Source organism: Anopheles funestus, chromosome 3RL (assembly GCF_943734845.2).
Source record: "Anopheles funestus chromosome 3RL, idAnoFuneDA-416_04, whole genome shotgun sequence".
NCBI lineage: Eukaryota > Metazoa > Arthropoda > Insecta > Diptera > Culicidae > Anopheles > Anopheles funestus.
This window is the reverse complement of record NC_064599.1, coordinates 18293171-18316068: the sequence shown is the minus strand read 5'-3', so window position 1 is coordinate 18316068 and position 22898 is coordinate 18293171. Positions and strand designations below refer to the sequence as shown.

General features: G+C 39.2%; 1 protein-coding gene across 14 annotated transcripts in view; it reads right to left on the bottom strand.

Annotated features, from left to right (window-relative positions):
* Positions 1-218: 218 nt before the first annotated feature.
* The window catches only part of LOC125768603 (uncharacterized), a 42455-nt gene continuing 19775 nt past the window's right edge, over positions 219-22898 (bottom strand). For all 14 annotated transcript variants that reach the window (XM_049436525.1, XM_049436518.1, XM_049436521.1 and 11 more), the window contains 5 exons: positions 22041-22251; positions 21422-21533; positions 18621-18796; positions 16149-16193; positions 219-3493 (listed from right to left, as the gene is read on the bottom strand). In XM_049436525.1, coding sequence (XP_049292482.1) covers positions 3114-3493; positions 16149-16193; positions 18621-18796; positions 21422-21533; positions 22041-22251 — 924 coding nt within the window. In that variant the 3' untranslated portion in view covers positions 219-3113. The remainder of the gene's footprint in view (positions 3494-16148; positions 16194-18620; positions 18797-21421; positions 21534-22040; positions 22252-22898) is intronic.

The following is a 22898-nucleotide window of genomic DNA, read 5'->3' as shown; positions in this document are numbered from 1 at the left end:
AATAGCATAATTTCAGGCGTTTTGACATTTAGATTTATTGCTCGAAAATGACTATTGACGCCTGATTGTAGGCAATTTTCATGTTTTTTTTCTATTTTTTACTGTAGAATTTATATAAAAACAAATCAATTATCTAACTAAAACTATACAAAATCAATTAACAACATTTGAAGTGTTTAAGAGGAGAAAAAAATCAAAATATAAAAAAACTTCATTTGTTTTACTCAGATTTAAATACCAGTTTGTCTAACAACACTTTTTGGTTGTCTCTCTACAAGTAACTCCCGCTTAAAGAAGGTGTAAAAAACGTGCTTCATTCCATGTATGCAATTATCCTTGCTGCCGACCCTTCGGTCAACCAAACGCACCATCATGACATCGGGAATATTCCCAGTACTGGAGTGGATTAGAAAGTTTTCCCCGTTCAACCCCTAGCATTATAATACCTAGTGCTCAGGATGCAGGTGATAGGCGTATGGTACTAAAGATAAAGTGCTCGAATATGGTTTGCAATTGGAATGCACCGACCCGTAACCGTGCTGATCCCGATTGGCCGGCCAGGTGCGGTGGTTTTCCGATTGCAAACTTCATTCATGCGCGATCCACCTGCCAGCCCGACCGCGAATCGGCACCGTGCGAGATAGTTCGAGATAAAATAACTATAATTTGCATTTTTAATCGTTTATGCAAATACCATCAATGATTCAGCGGTACCGCAGCACAATGAATGCACACAGCGCTGGTGCATTATAAGAAAGTAGCATCGCCGGATCGCTATCGTACCCCCCCGGGGCAAATGGAAACTTTTCCAACCGGGCACTTGATCCATTCACGGAACTCCTTTCAATGGAACAGATAAATGTATTTTATTCATGATTAGTGGCGAACGCCCCGCCGAGCAACGGTTGGGCTCATTATTTTTGCTCTGCAAGAAACGAGAGACAACGGGCGGTGGCAGTACGAATTGGCACGATTCACGAACATTGCGCGATTTATCGTCTATCGTTCACAGAGAAGGTAGTAAGCGCTACTAATCCTTGAGAAATCTTGCTCTGAAGTGATGGGAAGCAAAAAAAAAGAAGAAGAAGGAAGTTTCCCGAGTACGCTAAACTTTTATATTGCTTTCCTTTGGTGAAGTGTAGAAGCCTGTTTTTCGATTCCATTTTAATCTAAGTTTGATTACAGTGTTTCATATATTATTTGACCACTTTAATCTATTGGATCATGAACGTATCTAGGGGCAATAAATATAGTGGATTATTTCTTATCTAAATGACAACTAGAATAGGAAGATTGTAAATTATTGGTATATAATTAAATTTAAAAAAATATGACTGTTATTTTTCTTATCTTCTCACCAAGTGGATAAAAAAGAAACACAATGAAAGTTGATAAGAAATTATATTTCTAATCAAATTTATACATATAAGCAACTTCAATACACATAACGCCTGAAATTATGCCATATGCCGTACAAGTTAAGCTTTACTATTCGAATTGTTTTGCGGATATAAAATTATTTAATTCAGATAAGTTCAGTAAAAGATAACTTTAAAAAAGAAAAACGCCACAGACTTTGTTCAAATTTTAAAACCATGACTTATTGCTCGATTTTTTTAAAAATATTTTGAACATAAAATAATCCAGTTAACATGATCATATGACAACCACTGTATTTATGATAGTATCGGCAAAAAATCTCGCAGAAAAAAAGTATGCTATAGTTCGCGTACTTTTGCTCCCGATAATGATACGGATCAATGCTACTTCCTTGAGCTTGAGGTCTCGTAACAGTGTAGCAGCAGCGTAAATCGAAAGCAGCATAAAACGCAAATCCACAAGTTTTTCCTACAGGAAAGTTGTGTGCCCGATCGGTTCAACTAGCAAAAGGAAGACGGATTACAGCAATACTGGTTTGTATGCGGTAAACTGAAGGAAAATGTAAAATGAAATCTTTTCCATCTGTCCGATAGAAATAGGGGGGAGGGGGAAAAACCCTCAGACAAACCAATGAGAAGATCGGGAAGGGTAGATTTACTTCGTCCAGACATTGAATCGAAAGAATTTCCGTTTGTTTAATCAATATTTCATCGTAAATACTTTTATCCATTTGCTATTGTCGGGTACGGTTTGAAACGTTGATGATGAAGTTTTTCGTCGTTCGACTTGAATCTGCCATTACCGTAGAACGCTCTTACTCGAGAGGGTTCAACCTGTGTGCCTGCTGTAACTGGTGGAATGGTTCTGGTTCGGAGAAAATTTACTCAGCTGGGAAAATTTGTGGCCAAAGTTCGACAACTATTGCAGATAGATTAGGGTGAAACAATCTCAATGCAGTGATTGATTCGGGGAGGGTTGGCAGAATAGCAGAAATGTATATTTGTCTTACAAATCGATCGATTTGAAATGATTGATTTTATGAAGATAACAATCGCCGATAGAAACGATCGTTGGTAGAAATGAGCAAAAAAAGTTTCTTGTATGCCTAACCACATACTGGTTTTGGAGCTGTTGCAGATGTACCAAATTGAGAATACAACCACACGGCCACACAAAATAAAAGATGTCTTCATTTTGGTTAGATCAACAAAAGTCGTACTCTACAACAGTGGATAACAATTTAAGCTCAGCTGCATTTGGTTAACGCTGGAAACTTTGCAACATGCTTACCACATTGCATGATGTTAGATGCACCCCGGGTGTACGGTTTTGGTACGGTTTGTCTTATTTGCCTTAGCAAACATGCATTTGCCTCCGATTTACATTGACCCTTAATGTACAATTCCCCTTTTCCACAGAATCTCGTCTAGCTCTCGTTTACCTTCCTGTGCCGCACTATCAGCACCGTTTGTGTGCTGTCCAGTCGTGTTGTACTTTCTGTTGTTGTCTGCAGCTCGGCCATACAAACCAAAAACCGCACCGGAAATCCCTTAATTGCCCGTAAAGATTAACCCTAAACATTTTAAATGCTAGAAAACCTGTACAAAATATTTATACGTATGTCAGCTCGGGGGGCTTCAGAGGGGTACTTCACCTTCCATTTTCCGCCCCCTAAATCCCACACGGTAGTACCCGAACGAAACACTCGGGAGGGCACCACTGATTCCCCCTTTTTAAACTACATCGAACAGTTTAATACTTTTGCTGAAGATAGTCTTAACGGAGTGTAGAAGAACGCTTAGTATACAGTGCTGTGTGCGGCCGGAACGCATCCCGACGTGGTAAGGCTCGTGCCGTCGCTTGTGTCCCATCGGTCGGGATGGCGTCGGGATGGTGGCACTGGGTGGCACCCTTCCGAACGGTACCGACCAGCATGTCAGCAGTGTGATGAGACTGATCGTGGCAGGAAGCAAACTAACCAGCGTCAGATAGCACGTGCTGCCCACTGCCGGCGGCCGTAACCAACCGCACCGATATGCGGTGGTCAGTGACAGTGTCGCACCGGCACCGGACGTTGCCGTCGGGTTCTCATGCATTGCGGCTGGCTTTTCACCTGCAAAACACAAACGAACAGAAAGAAAAGCGATTAGTATATAGGAAAAAAAAATATTTGCAATATAAACTGTCCCGTTGGGTAACAATGCAGAAGGATTAGGGTTGTAGAGAAGTAGTAGGAGTAGTAACATGTCAAGTGTGTTCACCGGTCAGTCCTTGAAATAGTTAGCCTCGTACCGCAATCACATATGAAATGCAAACACACACACACACACACACACACACACACACAAAACCATTCCTGACGTTTGATGGAGCATGCTCAACTCGGGCACAAAAGTCATACGAAACGAAATGCCCTTCACCACAGCACACTACGATTGCGATGATGATGATGATGATGATGATGATGGTTTGTAGAAATTGTCAAAAAATTTGACAATATAGTTACCAGACCAGACAGTGACAGACGGCCATTTCCGGTTGTGATTTATTGTCATGGAAATGGCGTTCATTTGCTGCACTCTGGAGGTATCCCCCGCGGTGGGAACAATACGATTGCAACCACTTGCTTGATGAGAACCACAAAATATAGTAGAATGGAGAGGCGGGAAAAAAATCGTTCAAAGTAGACGAATTTGAGTGTGGTATAAAAAGAGTTTTGGAGCATGAGTTGAAACGATCACAGGTAGGGTTTATACCGTTCCGTTTAATTTACGTATATTGAATGTTGCATTTCATCTTTCCATCTGGTGCCAAATGGTGCTTCGGTTTTGAGTGAAGCATTCTAATTGAACGATGACAGTCGATTGCAGTTAACACGAACAGGATGCATGTGTTTCGATTATGTTTGTGGCATCTGATCATCGGTACGTTCGACAGCTTTTAAAAGGGGTTTTCTATGGTGTGGTAATTTTGTTACATAAAGTTTGATGATGAAAGAATTTTGTTTTATACATTCTATTAAAGTTTTGTTGATATTTACGAAACATAATCATTTCTGTTTAAAGAAAACCATTATCATAAGCATTGTTAGTTTGCATTGTAGCTATTTAGAATTAATCACTTTGAAGGGTTAGTTGAGATGTTCAGTAAAACACATTTCGTCGGATAGAGTTCTCCAATTTTGGAAGCCAAAAGTAATATTTCAAACATCTGTAGGAAATAAATCTTGAGGGGAAAATACTTTCCTTATAAGAAGATACTTTAAGACCTCCATAAATTTTGAATTATTTAGTTGTCAAAAGACATAACAATTCACCATTTTCGTCCACAGAGTCTCTCTCTCTTTTTCTCTCTCTCGTTATCTCTCTTTCTATCTCTATGTGTCTCTCTTGTCGGCTTAGCACCTTTAAAGATCACGCCTGCCATTCGGGGACGGCCCGGATGGGATTTAATACACGATCGTGTCGTGTGGAACCGGTGCCGTATATCACATACATCGAACCGAGGTCCAAAGACTATATGCAATCAAGAGATGAATTAGCTCAATGAGAACTCTACAAAATGTTAGCATTTTTGGCTATAGTCCAGCACATGATTTGATTGCGATGTGACTAGCCGTTAATATATTTCTTTTCATAGTAATTTTGTCTCAATTAATTTACTTTGCTTTCTTTTAAATTCTGAATTTTGTTAAGTGATGGTTTCTTAACTAAATAAATTGCAAATTTATTGCAAAAAAAAACGGGTTTCTTCTTCGCTAAGTATATTCGATATTTAAGTATTTATTAATTTATATTTAACTATTTCGGCATTTATCTTTATGGTATAAAGGCTAAAATGTATAATTTTCATTAAACATTTCCTCTTTGTATTTTGACTTATCCCGAGCATACTCGGTTAACTCCGTTATTTAAGCATTTGGAATTATTTTTTGTTTAATTCTACCCGTTTTTGTTTCAGTTCAGATTTGTAGGATTCTTTTTGTTACACATTTAACACACAATACAGATAATCCTGACTGCCAAGCCGAAATATCTATAAAAGTATTATGTATCGCAATCGATTTGTCTAGTCAGCAATAGAATAGTCTTGCCACGTTTGCCGTATATACCTTGTTAGACAAGTTCAACAAACCATGAACCCTTTTCCATCATCCATCATCAGAAAAGTCAAGCCGTTAACCGTAAGTCCGCCCCGTCACAAGGACGTTAAATTGTTCAGGTCACGACGCATTCTGTTCACCTGTCAATAGCAGCGGATCGAAAATATTGGGCAAGATGTGAAAAAGTTCAAAACATTCATCAATTTTAAATCAACGCGCTAGTTATCCTTTTGCTTGTGCTTGTTGGCGAAAAAGTGTTTGCTAAACAAAAGGCGTATGAAACAGCACATGAACGTACCCGGCAGGACATGTCCACTGGTCAAAGGGCGTGAAAATGTATCCGACTGCTAAACGACTTTGATGAAGATTGATTTCATTGCTTTTGTTTCGTATTCTTTTGGTTACGTTAGATATTTCACCTTAGTTGATACTGGTACGTACCACAAGAAGGCCACATTCTTGACCATAACAGCATTTTTTTTTCCTTTGCCCTCGTACCCCAAAAAAGTCAAGTCAATCGTGTGTAAAGATATGATTCAAACAATCAACGCTTGCCCAACGTTCCCCCCGAGACGGATAAAGTGTCAAAGGTGAAACGTTGGCAGGGGAATGAGGCCAAGAAAATTGATTGAATTTTAAGGTGTAAGTTCCCCGAAGGTGCGTGTAGTAAACATGTCAACGCCCGGTGCTACGTATGGTGACAAAACTTTGGCATTGGGACTTGTTTTTCGCAAAAGGTGACTCACGTGTGCTAAAGGTGTGGTTCTGCTCGTATCGAAACTTCGGGTGTTCATAAGCAATGTTTATTTGAAGCACACAAAAGGGAATCGATGGTGAACGTGGTGTAAGAAATATTCTTCCTTAGAGAGAATGGGATTTTCCATGCCGGTGTAATTTCTTCACTTACATTTTTCTTTCTTTTCTTTTAGAAATTTCTCCCATCGCGATGGTAAGGTAAAAAAAAAGCGCTTTGATGTGGGTTTCCGCAAGCCGTTCAACACTCACGCAGCATGAGCATAACTTGACCAGAATAATAAAGGGGAAGGAAAACATGCGATAAGAAGGCCAGATACTCCCCAACCAAAGCCATGTGTGCCAATACTAGTTGGTAAGCAAAGGTACACACACATTTGCATAAAAGGTTAAACTTCCCATGTACACCCACACAAAGCCGGTAAAATGTGGGAAATTTAAACCTTTAACACGTTTACAATCGTGGGGCTTCCTGGGAGATGATGCGGTGCTTCAAGCTGTGGAGAACTTTCGCAACCAAAAGGGGTGCTTACGATTATACTTTCATGCAAGGTAAGATAGGGTAAAAGTATACGCAATGGCAAACTTTCTTCACATGTAAACGATCTCTTTTATTGTTCAAGTTTGTACACAGAAAAAAAAACAAAAAAGGAAGGAGTAAAAACCAAAAGAATGTTAGTGCGTAGAAGTGTAATGGGATTGAAGTTCAATAAAATACAGAATAATTGTCGGAATTGCATAATCTCAGGCGTTTTAAGAAATTAACCTCAAAGTATGCAATTTAGATAAATATTACAGCTTTAAAAACTGTAAAACTATTTCTAGTTCTTTCTATTTATTAATTGTGTTCAAATTAAATTGAAGTATGAAAAGATGTATTTGTAGCATTGAGATTCTGTACTAAAAATTCTCTACTCAAACACATGGTGTAAAGCTGTTTCAATAGGAAAAGTGTGTCAATCGGGAAATTTTATTTTGAAAAAAAAATCAAGAAAGTGTTAAACATTCTTTTTCTATGTGAACACATTCAAGTTCAAATTTGAAAAGAAACCATAAATAGTTTATCACTTGCAAACGAGAGTAAAATGTTTTGCAAAATGCATGGCAAAACCAAACTTTATATCTGATCATGGCTGACAAAAATGCTGACATATTGAAGATGTTATGTATATGTGTTACAAATTCATTTTTTTCTGTATTATTGGTTTGCTTTTTTAGAAGGTTCACTTAGTAGCAAAACGCAATCACTCACATGAAAAATTTTCACTTCAAATAGGGCATAGATGAATGCTTAAAAAGTAAGAATAAAAACGTTACATCTTCAATGTTCTGGAAAAAACGGAAACTTTGAAAAGAAAAAAACTGCTTTTTTTCCTCCATCATATGATGGTAGAGAGGAGAAACTTTGCTAGCAGATAAAATTTACAGTTCACCAGCTTTTTTCCGCCCCAAACCGAAATAAAACGTAATCGTGAAGGGAAAGTTTTTTTTTCTTTCTCCCAAAAACCGATCTCCGAATACTTTTGCGTTCGTTCCCAATCCATCAGCATGTGGAAATATTTTGCAAACATTTCTATTTTTGCTATGCTATCCACGCGTGGTTGATTCATTTTACATGAAGTGTAAATGTGCGAAAAAAAACTATGCGTGTTGTGGTGAAGTTTCGTTTCTATACAGACCCAGGTCGAATGTCCTGCAGGCCTGTAAAGGATTTTTATGAAGCTCAATCTTGCACCATGTACGCTCTAAGCGACATGGTAAACAAAAGGTGGAAAAGAATCGTATACAGCCCAAAAAAAAAAAACAAGCATGTTCTTGTGAATGTTTTATACACATTTGAAGGTTTGTTTTGTTTGTTTTTGTTTTTGATTTTTTTCTTCTCTGCTCTATATTTTACTTTCCCCATAGCGATGTAAGTGCCTTCTATCGGTGGATATGGTTTTAAAAGTAATTAAATAAACTTTTACCAGCATCGGAATCCTCCGGAAGGGAAAGTAAATCAATTATAGCAAACTATGCGCATACAGACAGAGTCATGTTTGTTCCTATATACACATGGCCACCGACACACATCCGCTCATAGCTACAGCAGTCCACCATGTAGAAACATCCACCGAATGAACTGGGTAATCTACTTTACAAAACGGATCGTACGCGAAAGTCACACGGCAAACTGAACCAGCGTCAGCACAAATTAAATCGTAAAAGTGGAAACTTTTTCTCACTCGCTGTCTCACATTGACACAGAGAAAAAAAAGGAAGAACTCAAAGACGTTAAACTTTTGGTAAATTATGAGATTGTACCGGCTTCCCTGTAGCGGAAGCACCCGCATCCGTTTTTTCCCCTGTAATGCTCCATCTACTCCGAGCACCGGTAGTGGTGTCTGTCGAGAATGTTACACAATAGTTTGCCGGAGCACGTCCACAAAATTTTTGGATAGTCAAGACATTGCGAGAGATAATTCCAAAGCGCTGGTGTGTGTGTGCGGGTTAGTCTTTATAACGCGTCTCTTCCGCGGTTGAAAGACGTGCACGTGGTTACATTCATTGCACCGAGCGAACCAACCGGACGGTGGACTGTGTCCCAACGGGACCCCTAGTGACCGCTCGATTCGTTCACGTTTCATCGACGTGACTTTTTACTCGCCGTTACACAGAATGGGTTACACAATTACATGGCCAAAGGTTTAGCACAACCGTATCAACCTTCTGGGACCATTTACAAGGCAAAAAAGCATCGAGCTGGACACGATTTTCCTCACGAGCGCACAATTTATGGCACCAGCGTTATGATGTTTTGTTTCCGTTGATAAAACTTGTGGCCGGGATGTCGGTTGCAAAAATGTGTGGTGGCTATTCAAACTTATTACTAATTGGTATAGTGATTATAATTAAATTTATTTTTATGATGCATGTTTTCGTGAGTGATTTTGTCTATGTTTTACCATAGCTAAAAGGTATATATGTAATTCGATACGAGTAATTAATGTCAAAAATAAATAATATTCAAATATAATTTAAACTGAAACATATCAACTACAGTAACCTGGTGGCGGCCTGGTGGTGAGTGTGATATGTACGCCTGAAGATAGGCAATATGACTACAAATTTCCTCCTAATAGGTTGGTTGTATGAAGGATTAAATTGTTGTAAAAAATATTTTATAATTGCAAAGTTGAAATATCCCAATATATCGCAGTTTTCATTAAATTATCAACCATAAGAAAAAGAATCGCAAATCATTTAGAACAATCGTCTACGAAAACAAAGAACATATGGAATTTGTCATAAATATTTTCAAATGCCCGTTTTATAGCAACGTCGTAACAAACAAAGGCGTGTTAAATGGTAAGCAATATTCCGCCATATCGTAAACACATTTTAAATGCGGCTTGATGGAAACGCAACCAAAAGTAAATTCAGCATCATATATAATCAACAAACAAAAACCGGGAAACGAATACTTAACTGACAAACGCTGCACGGGCTGCTTGTAAGTAGTATAAAAAGCTACGCCAGAGAAAAAACTATCCTTTTGTCAATGGAGCAAGTAAAAGGAATAAAAGCTACTTCCATTCGTTCAGTACAGAGTGCCTAGCATCCAGCATTGGGAAGCTTGAACTTAACTATAATATCATAAACATCAAATGAAACGGAGTAGGAAAAACACGCCCTTATCCTGGGGCCAACTCACCCCTCTGCCATGAGCCCATTGCCTGGTGGCAGTTCGTACGGTCTTAATTTTACATAATTCAACAAATGAAAATTTATTGCACACGCTTCTACATTTTCCTGCCAGCCAGGGTCTCAGTTGTGGTTTTGGTTTGGCCTTGCTTTTGAGGCCGCTGCGAGTCCAAAAAAAAGCAGGCAAACCGTTGCCACGTTGGTCCTTACATTTAAGGCAGCAAAAACGAAGTATTGGTGAAGCAACAAACAGCTAGCGACTGCGGGTTATGGAAAAGTGAAAAGATAATGCAAAGTGAATGGAAATCGGAAACTCTAGCATGCCAGTGGGTGGAGAAAGTTGGGCGGGATACGGTTCATTTTCTTGATATTTTTTTATTTTTTCCTGTAGGAAAAAACTCTTCATTCAATCTGAGGTCTTGTATTGCAAAAAGCAACCTCTACATTGCTTCCAGATGTTGTGCTTTACAGTCGTTTCCCTACTGTTTGCTTCATAATATGCTTACGTTCGTCGAACTTATGCTTTCACAATCATCGTGTTGAAGGGATTGGTTGATCTGAATGTAATCGTAATGCAGGTTGACGAATTACGTAAAGAAGCAGATATTTACCACTCTCGCAAATGGATGTGGCGTATAGAATAGGTTTTTTAGATATCTTCAGTACCTTAAAATTGTTCTATTCATTGTACTAAGACTAGTCTTAACGATCAAAGAAGATTGTTGAAAAAATTGTTTTGAATTTAAAAATAAATAAACTAACTCATAACAAACTTAACAAGTACGAAGCATTCTTTAATTTTAATTAAATATATTTGTTTGATTCAGCATTGAATAATTTTACTTATCAAATATCTACAATGAACTCTTTATGGAATTTTGTCATAAAAACTGCAAAACAAAAACGTTAATTGTGAAAACCATTCAAAGAAGACACGCTTTTCTAAATGGTCTCGTCTGGCTAAAGCTCTGACAAAAAAGCTTCCAACAACTACTTAAACACAAAATGATATAAATGATGTAATACTGGTAAATAAGATGCAAAAAATACAATCAAGTTGCTCTCTTTTCAGGCAATCCTTTAATAAATGCATAAACAAAACGAAAAAAAACCGGGACGAATGTGACGCCAGTCAATGGCCGTTTAATGGCTCGTCGATTTTCCCACGGGTACGGCAAGCGTCGAACGAAATAATCGAACCTTAAAAATACAAAAAACAAAAACCGTTTTTGTTGGTGGAAGAAGCAAAATCATTAAAAAAACCGGCAACGTGCTTCACCGCATTCGGCTGGAAGAGATTAATTTTCTCTCGCTGCATAAAAATATGCGAATGGCAAATGAATGCTTAATGCATTTCCACCGTGCCAGGTACACCAGTACCGGATGGGTTGATGGGTTTGGAAATAAAGTGCACACTCTGAAGATGACACCTGTGCAACGAACCATGGTGGACCGAACCGGGACATACATCATTTGGCAGTGAATGATAGAGCGAAAGAAAGGAAAATCGTTTCGCAGGTTGTTCATCGCTTTCGTCCTTCTTTCATGCTATTTTCCTTCCCTTCACCACACGGGATGAGGACATCTTTTTTCTTTTTGTCATGCTGCTCTTCAAATGAGGTTAAATCACTCACGGGTCTTCTCACGAGTCTCACCCGTTTGGGGAGATCGTAGCATTTACCAAACCCACACGACAGGACAGGCTGTGGTTTATTCTTTAACACAGACCGAGCGCACGTTTACGTTATGTGATGGAAAAGCGGTCGAGATATGATTGGCTATGGTAAAGGTCCTTGAGCTTAATTTATGCGACGTGGTGTGAAAATAGTTTTTGCTTTGATGTGTGCAAGTGTTTGCTACTCTTTTTTTGTTGCTGCGCTCTATCTTATCTGCTATAGTTCATGGTCATGTGACAATCACCCTTTTACCTACTCACATGGTGCACAATGTCAATAGGAACGTGTCAAGTATGGGGAATAAAGTTCTTCTGCCTTTCTCGGATGGTTGTGCAAGGGAAAGAGTATTTACGCATAATTTGTTGATGGAAAGAAACGTGAGCACAATCTATAATATTACATTTTTTGTTGGAAGAAGAAAATATTACTAAAAATAATTGTTTGAAATATTTTGGTCAACATTTCTGGAATTGGTCAACATTTTGCAGTATGGCTAAGGGCCATTTGATAATTTTGATTTGAATTTCTGCATTGTAATTACGATTTTCTCTACAATTTTTTTGATTCATTTAAGCATTAAGTTAACAAAACTGAGATTAATCTGCAATACGTTTTGCTTGTACACGTTGGGCGGGCCGGTGGTGTATGTGATAAATGGCGCCGATCCACACGACAGGACTGCGGGTCAAATCCCATCCGGACCGTCCCCCCGTATAAAATAAGTCTAGTAAGCTAGCAATAGCCGTCATGGCTTTAGAGGTAGTTATGTCAAGAAGAGAGAGAGAAAGAGATGTTATGATTTGAGGTAAGTATAATTATAAATATAAGTGCAATTAAACCTTTCAATTGCTTATGAAACTGACTTTAAATAAACTTGGCGTAAACTGAGCTTAGTTATAGCTGTTGAATAGTTTTTTTCCTTACTAATCAAAAAGTACCAGGCGTCTCCATTAAAATGAGTATTTTTAGTATATACGTTTTAGCTTAAAAATAACATATTAGGATACAACATGTTATGATGTAAGGGTGGCCTGGCGGTGTATAAACGGCGCCGGTGCCACACGGCAAGATTGTAGGTCAAATCCCATCCGGACCGTTCCCCGTAGCAAGGACTGACTATCCAGCTATGCAGTAAAAATAAGTCTAGTAAGCCAGAAATGGCTGGCATGAGCTTAGATGTCGTTAAAGCCAAGAAGAGAGAGAGAGAGAGAGAGAGAAATGATTGCTTGTATTTTGTAATGAATTTTTGCATTGCACTAAACACAACCCATGTTTAATTTCATCCAACCTATTACACTAGCCTAACGTTTAAATAAAACGTTACAGTTTAAAAGCTCCAAAAATACGACTCACATATATCTGGAAATAAAATTTTCGTTTTACACCAACATACTGCACACGATTCGTTAACGTTAACGGAGCAAAAACTATCAAACATTTATATCAATTTCTGGTGCACTCTTTCTAATGCCTCTTGTTCCTCTTGGTCATTGCCGGGTTTACTTTCCACTATCAACAACTACTAGCGAAAAGAGAAAAAAACGGCATAACCATCGATCTCTTTCGCTCCTGAATGCGCTGTGCATCATTGCACCGCCATAAATGCATTAATGAAATTCATTTTCTCACATCCTTTACCATCCACATGCCACACACACACGTACAGGAAAGAGTTGCAGCATCGGCATTTGTGTGTAACAATTTCCTGGGCCTGTTTGATGAAGAAAGTACGAAAAAATCCCTCACAACGCTGAATGCCGATGGTATACGAAGGTTGAACTTTTACCAGCATCCTCACGGGAGCCACCCTTTTACGAAGTTTCCAATTCCAATTCCCACCCCTCCAACCCCCCCAAAGCTGCATGGCGGGGCTATGGGGCTGTGTTACTGAAAATGGAGCCCATCCGTTTGCCATGATTCAACCAAACACGTTCAAACCTATAGCAGGACTATCTCGACTACTCGGGTACTCGGGGTGAAAGGAAATAACAAACGAATCATAAAATAAGACTGAACCAAAAACCCACCAGGAAGTAATGCGCCGGAAAAAGGGCACATCCTAGACTACCGGAACGGGATGGACGGTGTAAAATAACTTTGCCAACAATTTCGTTCGTACATTTTTGCCTTTTTGTATCCAATCGCACACACACACATACACACCACTGTGTGGGAGAATTGAAGGGAAAAAAGTTAGCGCAATGGCCTAACAGCCAAGAGTTGTATTAAAAACTTTTGGCCCGTTTGGCTCCCGTTCCAATTTTTTGGCGCCCAATTTACAGCGGAAGTGAATATTAAAGTTATCGTTTTCGCTTCACACGCACGAACAACATTTTGTATGTGTGTGTGGGTGTCATTTTTGTTTCGTTTAAAGTGTTTTTTTTATGTTGTTTTGTACATTTCCTTTTCGATGCCATTTCCCTAGGATTCTAGGTTTTTCGAAAACCAAGCGGCAAGGGGAGGAAACAAAAGTTTAATGCACGGACAGTTCCCATTAGGAACTCAATTACGTTTCAGGCGCCAACACATATCGACCTTCCAGTCCAACGAAAAGAGCGATGTGTTTATCACACGCTTTTTCTCTGCTTTCCAATGCTTTTTGCTGTTTTTATTACTCAGTGTATGTGAAGCTCATCTTGTCCATCCTATTTCCGATGAAAAAAAATGAAATAAACCAAATAAAACGCACTTATTTGTAGCAGTGTGTCAAGTTTGCCACTTAGACATTAGATCGAAAACCGATCCCGGTGTCGAAACGGACAGTTCATAAATAAAGTTTTTCCTTTGCTGATTGCGCTTTTCCCAGCGCCAGAAATCAAAAGCGTAACTGATCAAATAAATTCCACAGGAAAGAGGGAGATTTGGTGTACGGAAACTCACCTCTGGAGAGTGAAAGAAGGAGAGAAAATATTCATGAAAAGTGGACAAACAAAGTGGAGTAAACTGATCGTGGAATATTCGATGCCCCAATGGGAATACCAAACATGGGAGATCACTTTACGTTATTATTAAAATGATAAATATTTTATGCAAATAACCAGTCACATTTAGTGACCTATGTAAGGTCATGCTTGTAATTTTGTTTTTTTTTGGGCAACTATAATTATTTTTACTTTTTTCCGCTTCTTCTTCTTCTTCTTCCAGATGATATTCGATTCAAGCTTTTCGGTGCGATCGATTTCCCACCAGCATAGAATGAAATAATTAAAATATATTCAAATATGTACCGATTATATCCACAACACATCCATTGCTCAATTATCCACACGAGATATGTTCACCGTTTATCGGACCGGATGGGCTTCTTTAACCTTCTGCCACCAAAAATCGGGTAAAATATAAAATCACCCAAACACAAACAAGAAACAATGTTTCGGTTGCCAAGTTTCACACAACGGTCTCCGTACCAGTTCGCCGAAAGCTTCATACTGCGCGAACCAAACATATCGTTCCCAGATTCCGTGTTTTTTTTTCGACTTGCTCGATCCCCTTCCCATTTCACCTTTTCTCCCCCCATTTTGGTGTTTTTTTTGTATTGCTCCTTTGGGGTGACGGAAGTGGAAGGAAATTAAATTTCTCCCGCATGACTTGGTACCAGCACCTTCCCATTCATCCCCGTTTGCCCTTGACATGCGCTGGTATGTTACCTCCAAACATAGTGTAGTCTCACTACAACCCACATCCCACACCGCCAGGCACAATTTAATGCAATCCATTATACTCCTGTGTCGTGCGGAGGGAAAGAACCACCCCAGTGCCACCGTCGAGAGCACATGTGAACGGGAAAATTGTATATTTATTTCCACCTTACCATTACTCTTTACGTAGCAATGCAAGAGTAAACGTGAATTTTTCTTGGGTCGCTCGGTTGTTTTCTTTGCCCTGTGCCGCTTGCTCGGTGAGCTTTCTAAAGCTGGTGTGGCAAAACATTGCTTCATGGGAATAAAACAACCTTAAACAAACTCCATTCTAACACACTCGCACACATAGGCTTACAAATACACTAAAGTGAGTTCGTTCAGTGTGTCAGCTATTTTTTTCGGTGGAGGCCCATTTTTTCCGACTTTCACCATGCAACTGCTCGGCACTACGGACACCAAGATCCTTGGGCCCTTTCATCTTGCTCCTTACCCTGTGCCGTTCCCTCCCTCTTTTTACGTCATCAATCTTGCCCGTTCCCCAAAACACGGGACGCAAAACGAACATATGTTATTGCACTGCTCATATTTCACAAAGTGTCCGATAATGATGCATTGCAGTAGTCCCAAGGCAATTTCTTTCACGTTCGGTTGTGTTGGAAGAAATGCACAAAGCACACGGGGAACAGTGTGCACGATAAAAGACGAGGTGCTGGGAGGTTATTTCTACGGAACGTGAAGTTTGCTGCAAACACACAAACGTCGTTGTGCCCTATGCGCCGATATGTTCGTACGATATTGCACAGTGGTGAAAGTTTGTGGATTGTGGTTTGAATCACAATTATGATTTTAAACGAATTTAAAACGAATTTCACTAAATGAAATGAATTTCCAATCATTTGCAGAATTATTTACCTTTCTTGGCGTATCTATCATCTATTCGAGTTATTAGCGGAATGGCTAAGCAAGGAAAGAGAATATGTTGAGGTATTTTAATGCAAATATTTATAGTCCAGGTTAAGATAGGGATCTTATGGAGCATTATGTCTGCTCTTAGCCCAAATTGTCAGTTTCACGTAGTCCCCGAGATACACGGTACCTGATAAAGGTGGAAGTTTTCTTTCAAAAAGTCACCTGACATGGAGATCACTTTAAGAGCCAAGAAGGAAGTTTACTCTAGAGTTTTTTAGTATAAGCGAGATTCCACTAGGAACGCCGTAATAATGTATCTCGGGAACTATCTGTACTTGTTATAATCGACTTAGCATCGACTGGGATGGTCTTTAGTTCCTTCAGTGATTTTTGTTTAATGGCATCAATTGTCTCATGCTGGGTTACCCGAAGTGGATGTTTTAGTTTATGAACGATGAACAGTCACAGGAATCTAAAGATGGTGAATACGGTAACTTAACAATAATAACTTCCGTTGCGAACTTCAATTGCTAGCCGAAGACTCCGATCTTTTGGTACGACCTCGACTAAAATGTTTGTAAAATGTGTGTTTAGTCGATACAAAAGAGATATTTACAGCTGTTCGATGTTTTTGAAGTAGAAAGAGAAGGATAGACGACACGTACATGACAGAATTTCAAAGACCTCAAAACGTTTTTTTGCACAAAGCCTTTTGTGCATTTCAAGTGTATGTTTTTAGCCAAAAGTAGACTCCTCAAAACACTTCTTTAGCATTTCGAACGAAATTTATTTCCATTCCTAAAATCCCCCGCCATTTTTTGCGTAGTATTCAGGCAGTTGTCAAATTCATATTAAATGCGAGATGGCACTCATGTGGGCCACAAATGATGAAAAAAGCTTCTTTTATAGATAACTTATTTTCCTGTCAAAAGAACTACACAAAAAACCGTTACAACAAATACCAAATCGCTTCTTATAAAAGTGTTAGTTCGTTAAGAAAATTAAAAAAAATGTTTAAAATTAATTTAAATTAAAATTGAATGGCTTAAGATTTGAAAGGATCAAGATATAATGCTTCGACCGTATTCGAGGAAAATCAACAGAGAATGAATTTTAGATCATTTATACTAATTGTAGAACTGAGCTAAAAGGAAGGCTTAAAACGGAAAAATTTCGATGAAACACACCTGAGAGGAAAAGGAAATCCCAAACCCAATTACAGGTTTGACTTTACTATACAATTCCAGCTTTTCAAAACAGCTTATCAACATTTACTCTCTAGCGACTACAAGGCAGACATTTCGTGAAAAAAATCATTGTCTTTTATATTAAATAATCTAAATTATTGAACTTCAGCTAAATGAATCCAGTGTGTCTGCCCTCCATAAGTTAAAGGAGCTTTTCAACGTTGCATTTTGCATACATTTAGGCGTACAAGATATTTTCCTTTTCGGAGTAAACATATAGCATTGAACCACTGCAAAAAAATGTGGAAAATAATGTTTTGCAATAAAAAATATTATCAAATAATTATATGAATGACCAATATTTGTTTTCCAATTCCAAAATGAATATTTTGCCCAGTATTTCTCTCACTGTTTCTATGCTACATCCATATGGCGTTGGTTCGTAGCCTGAATATGGAATTTATAAATTTGCCTTTTTCCCAATTCTTTACCTTTCCTCTTTCCCCAGATTGCAAGGGAAGAAGAAACATTCGGTATAAATTCCTATTTTCCTAATCGACCAAAGCATTGGAAAGGTTATTTTCACTCGCACGTCTTTTTCTGTGTCAGCACTTGTGCCTTCACTCGCAATTGCAGAACCTCCGTTGGAGGCAGCGTTATGGTAATGTAGCAAAACATTTGACTTGTTTTTTACTTAAGTTGCATTCCATCCGCGGTTGACCGAATGCGGCCCTTGCACTGACGTCCCGGGGGAGAGAAAGATCGATGCCATATGCAAAAATCTTCTGATACAGTGCGTTACATAACTATAAGACATTTATTTCATGAGAATAACTGGAAAAGTTGATGAAATCGATAAATGTGATGTTTTTCGACTAAATTGTGGTTTTTGTCATACTATATATATTTTTTTTCATCAGCTCTAAAATTGCTCCTTGTAACATAACTATAAGACACCCTAGTATTTTCATTTACGTACAACCATTTTGAAATTCGCCTAAAAATGCGAGTAGTTTTAAAGCATTTTTAAACATTAAAGTACATGTTTGAACATTATTTTTTCAAATAATAACTACTGATCTAACAACAAAAGCTAGTTTAAATTGTAATGATATAATATATAATATTTTAGAACATCACGTTTATCTTTCTTTTCAACACTTTCAAGAAAATAAATGTCTTATAGTTATGTTACACATTGAACTAGACCGAAAATATTTCCCTACCGACTAGCCCGGCATGGGCTAAAAAAGGTTTTCTAGCAAAAAAAAGTAATAGTACAACTTACCTTTCAGCACGTGCACGTAAATACTCGATTGGCGCGCGTTGGCCGGAGCGCAGGTGTAGTTGCCACCGTGCCGGGCCGTCGCATTCCGCACCGACAGGATGCTGGAGGCGAGCTTATTGTTCGACACGGACACGCCATCCTCCTGATCGTAGTTCACCATCCGATCTTCGTGATACCTGTGCAACGATGAGAAGCAAGCAATGAAGAATGGCTCCATCAGAGGGCAAAATAGAATTGTGACAAGACTGCGGACGAAAAAAATAACGAACCTCCCCAAACAACAAGCAAACAAAACGTCACGCCCTTGGTATCCAACTTCTGACGTCGTTGTCGTCGTCGTCGCCGCCATCGTGCTGGGGCGTGGACTTGTCGGCGTTGTCAACGCTCGAGGTATTTGTTTATTTTTTCACCTATATTTTGCAACTTTTTTTTTGTAGGTTCGTTTAGCTTCGCTCAGCATAATAAATGAAGTGGAAGAGATTGAAATTTGATACGCGCTCATAAATCGTCCCAGCACATGCTGGTGCTGACAAAACACCGTGCGCACATATCGCACACAGGTATGTACCGTCTTGCTCTTGGCCCATATAGAGGCAACGGTCGATTTAAGGGCGAGTCAAGCCGAGATTGCCTAAGCGTAGTAAACTTCCTTGCTTCCTTGCTTCGTTTTTTTGTGTCCTCCACCCATTTCGGGGTGATACACTTTTTTAAAGCTTTAAAAGGGGCGTTTAAGTGGTGAAAATTACTCCATCAGGGCTGAACCTTTAATCCGCAACGCAAAAGGGAACGATAAAATGTGTTAAATTCCGGTTCATAAAACCGGTGCCTTTTGGACAGCAGGTGAAAGCAATTGGGATTTTTTTTGTTTTTAACATGGTAGTGACACTATTGTAGCAAGAAAGGTTTTTTTACGCTAATAAATCTGTGGGAAAATGGGATCTTTATAGGTGCTATTGAATAAACTTCTTTCAGAAGTACATGACATTATTTCAAGCTGTTTGTTTTCTGTTTGTTAAATGTTTTCATTACAATAAATTTGTGTCATGAACGTATAATCAGACTAGTAGTTTAGTAGTTTTTGTTCAGATTTCCTTGTCGTTTTCAATTTTTTTTAGCTAATAATAGAGCTTCTGTTGCTTACATGTGTACATCACAGATAAAGAACGCGGATGGTACCAAAGTAACAAACTATTTCAAGATGTAAGTCACCATTCACCAGAGAAACTTTCTCACTAGTATGAAAACCCTCGGACTGTACGTAAAGGATTACTCCAGTAATTTGATGAAAAAGCCCATTCTATTTGACGCTATTTGAGTCATTGAATATTACTTAAATAGTGTCTAAGGCAGGTGAAGACCAATAACAATTAAATTATAAAAAAAGAAAAAAGTTTCACTGTTACTATCCACATTGATGCATATCTTTAGATTAGAAAAGAACTGTAAAGCCGTATGATATTGATGAATAAATCACCATTTTTCAATATCCTACCAGGAGTTTAAAAATGGTTAAGATATTGTTAAGTATTGGAAATCCACTGAATGGTTTAGGCAATTATTATTAGTTTTCTCTTTCTATCTGTGAGGTTCTTTACTTTTCCTTATTTTGTTTATCCTTCTCTTTTTCTACTGTTTTTATCTTACGTTTCAATGTCTATAGGTATTCAAGACCGGTGACATTTTCTGTTACACAACATTCTTTTCAGTTAAATGATAAAGTATTTAGTATAAATAATGATAGCATAACTAAAAAAATATTTCCCACAAAAAAAGCTTCGTAACCTTATGTGCAATATGTTTCAAAAAAGCTACTTTCATTTATCTCGAATGAAAATTTATTGATCTACCAAGAATGTGGTCCGCGCCACCAACCCAAACTTCTCGACTGGATTCAAATTCTTCCACCCAGCAGCTCGAATCAAAATCCGTTGGCACGTGATTGCAGGATTGCTGTTTGCATTCCATGTCGCTTGCAATAACTCTGACCAACGTGATTCTCCTGCCCAATAGCAAAGCAAACATCGCACAGAAAATGGTTTTGCCTCCGAGAGGAACAGACAACCAAAATACAACCACAACAAAGTTTAGGCCCCTTTGGAACAACTCCGCCGAGCGAGGAAAATTCCGAAGAAGGCTCTCAATTTTATGATTACGACGCATTCCTTCACGCCAATGCGTCCCGGAGTGAAAGGTGCTTCTGTCCCCTACCCCCGGGGGGCAGGGGAGATGAAAAGAAAACAACCCGGCTTCCAACGATACCGGGCACACCTTCGCCACCGTTCCAGTACGGTGATCATCTCGGGAATCATAGACCCGGACGAAAATTGGAACCGTTTCATCTTTTCTCTGCCCACATCAAAAAGGGGGTGGACACAACCATTGGGACTCGATTTCACCATAAATCGTACCACGACACGATCCCAATTCCCCATCTACTTTCTTTGTGTGGATCGAAGTTCGCGGTTCAGAATCTTTGAAATGGTTGTTGGGTTTTTTTTTTCGCTTCTTCTTCCGGCACCGACAACGACGACGGCGGAGGGTTTTGCTGCCACTTGACGGATATTTATTTATTTCATTTCATCGCCCTCATCGCCAGGACGAGCTGGTTGATCGTTTCAATGCATTCTGGGTTGGTACTGTTGTAAGTTTATTTTTCTCTTCTTCACATTCATCCTGCACTTTTGCACCGATATTTTTGCTTGTCGTCATAAATCTTTCATAACCGATCAACCAAAAAGTCCGGGAGAGTGGCGCATACAAAGTAGCACAAATAAAACGAAACACGCACACAGCATACTTACCAAAAGACGTAAAGCGGACTTTCGGTGGCACGTTTCAGTTTGCATTCCAGCCGGAGTGTCGATCCTTCGTTTATATGCAACTCGGGTGATTCAATAATTTCTGCGACCGCCTCTGTAGGGGTTAATGGGGGGGTTGGAAAAAAAAGGAAAATACAGAAAGAATATGAAAAAGACATTTGAATGTTACGACGAATGAAATTCTTTTTTTTTGTCCCGCATAATGTGTCGTGTATCAAAAATATTAAAATGACAGTTAGAAATCGGTCATCTTTCGTGTTGGAGTCGATTATCAAAACGATAGTTATGAAACATCAATTTGAAACGTAATAAAATCTAACGATAAGAACTAGCTAGACTTTCGTTTTCGTCTGTGTTCTGAGTTGAGAGAACTGAGAACTTGCAACAAAAAAAATATATTCAAAAAACGTTCAGTGTTTCCCAGGTGACTAATAATTCATAAGAAATTTCCATATAAATTATATTTTCTTTGCACACAGGTACGCAACCAAAATCGATTAAGAAATTTCAACCAGGTCCAAAAACACTAGCTAGTACTGGTGGCAAGTGGAAGAGACTAAAAAAGCAACGACTCCCAGCGACAAGTAGCTGCAAAACTTACCGACGATCCTAAGCTCGATGAATATCGACTGGGGTGGATGGGTGGAAATTTGGCACTCGTACAGTCCTTCGTCCTCCTTTCGGGCGTTCTTTATCCGCAGCGCCCAGTTGCCGAGATGGCGCGTATGCTCGACCAGGAACCGATCGTCGCTACTGTACGTCGAAAGGCCGACCGTCAGCAGCTGGTAGTCTTTCCGCCGGAACCAGGACACCTGCGGAAAGTGTAAAAGTAGAAGGGAAAAAATGCCGCATGGATGGAAACACGATCAAGTACGGGTACGGGGTGTATCGGTGTTTTGTACCGAGGTTTTGTTTCTTTTGCTCTACCATTACCGGCTGCATGCATGCCCGTAGCAACTAAAAAAGGGGAGGCAAAGAAATAAACTAATGAAAGCATTTTTGGCCCCGTTTGGTTCACGACGGAACACACCGAGAGTGAGTGAAAATTTAATTTGAAACAATATTCCCCACACAACTCTGGTACGGGTAAATGGGACCACCGTTTAACTGTTTTGGGGGTTGTGCAGCAGAAAGGGCTGTCTGTCTGTTTGTCGTTGAAACCGATGGCTCTTGACCGTACTTGTCGAATTTTACAAGCCTTGTCGACCATTTTACCCGTCCTGGTGCACTGAGGGTACGATCGGGTCATGTTGCCGACGTTTTGCTGCAGCAAGACGGTAGAACCCTGGTGTCTATTGCTGCCAGTGCTGCGGAGAATATTCTACCCGGAACGGCATGATCCCGGCAGTGCGCCGGTCGCAGTGTCGGATAAAATTTCAATTAGCAATAAATTCCTAAATTTTCACTTGTTGTAATTGCTTGGCAGATGGTTTTCGGTGCTTCTAGCAGCGTTGAGGCA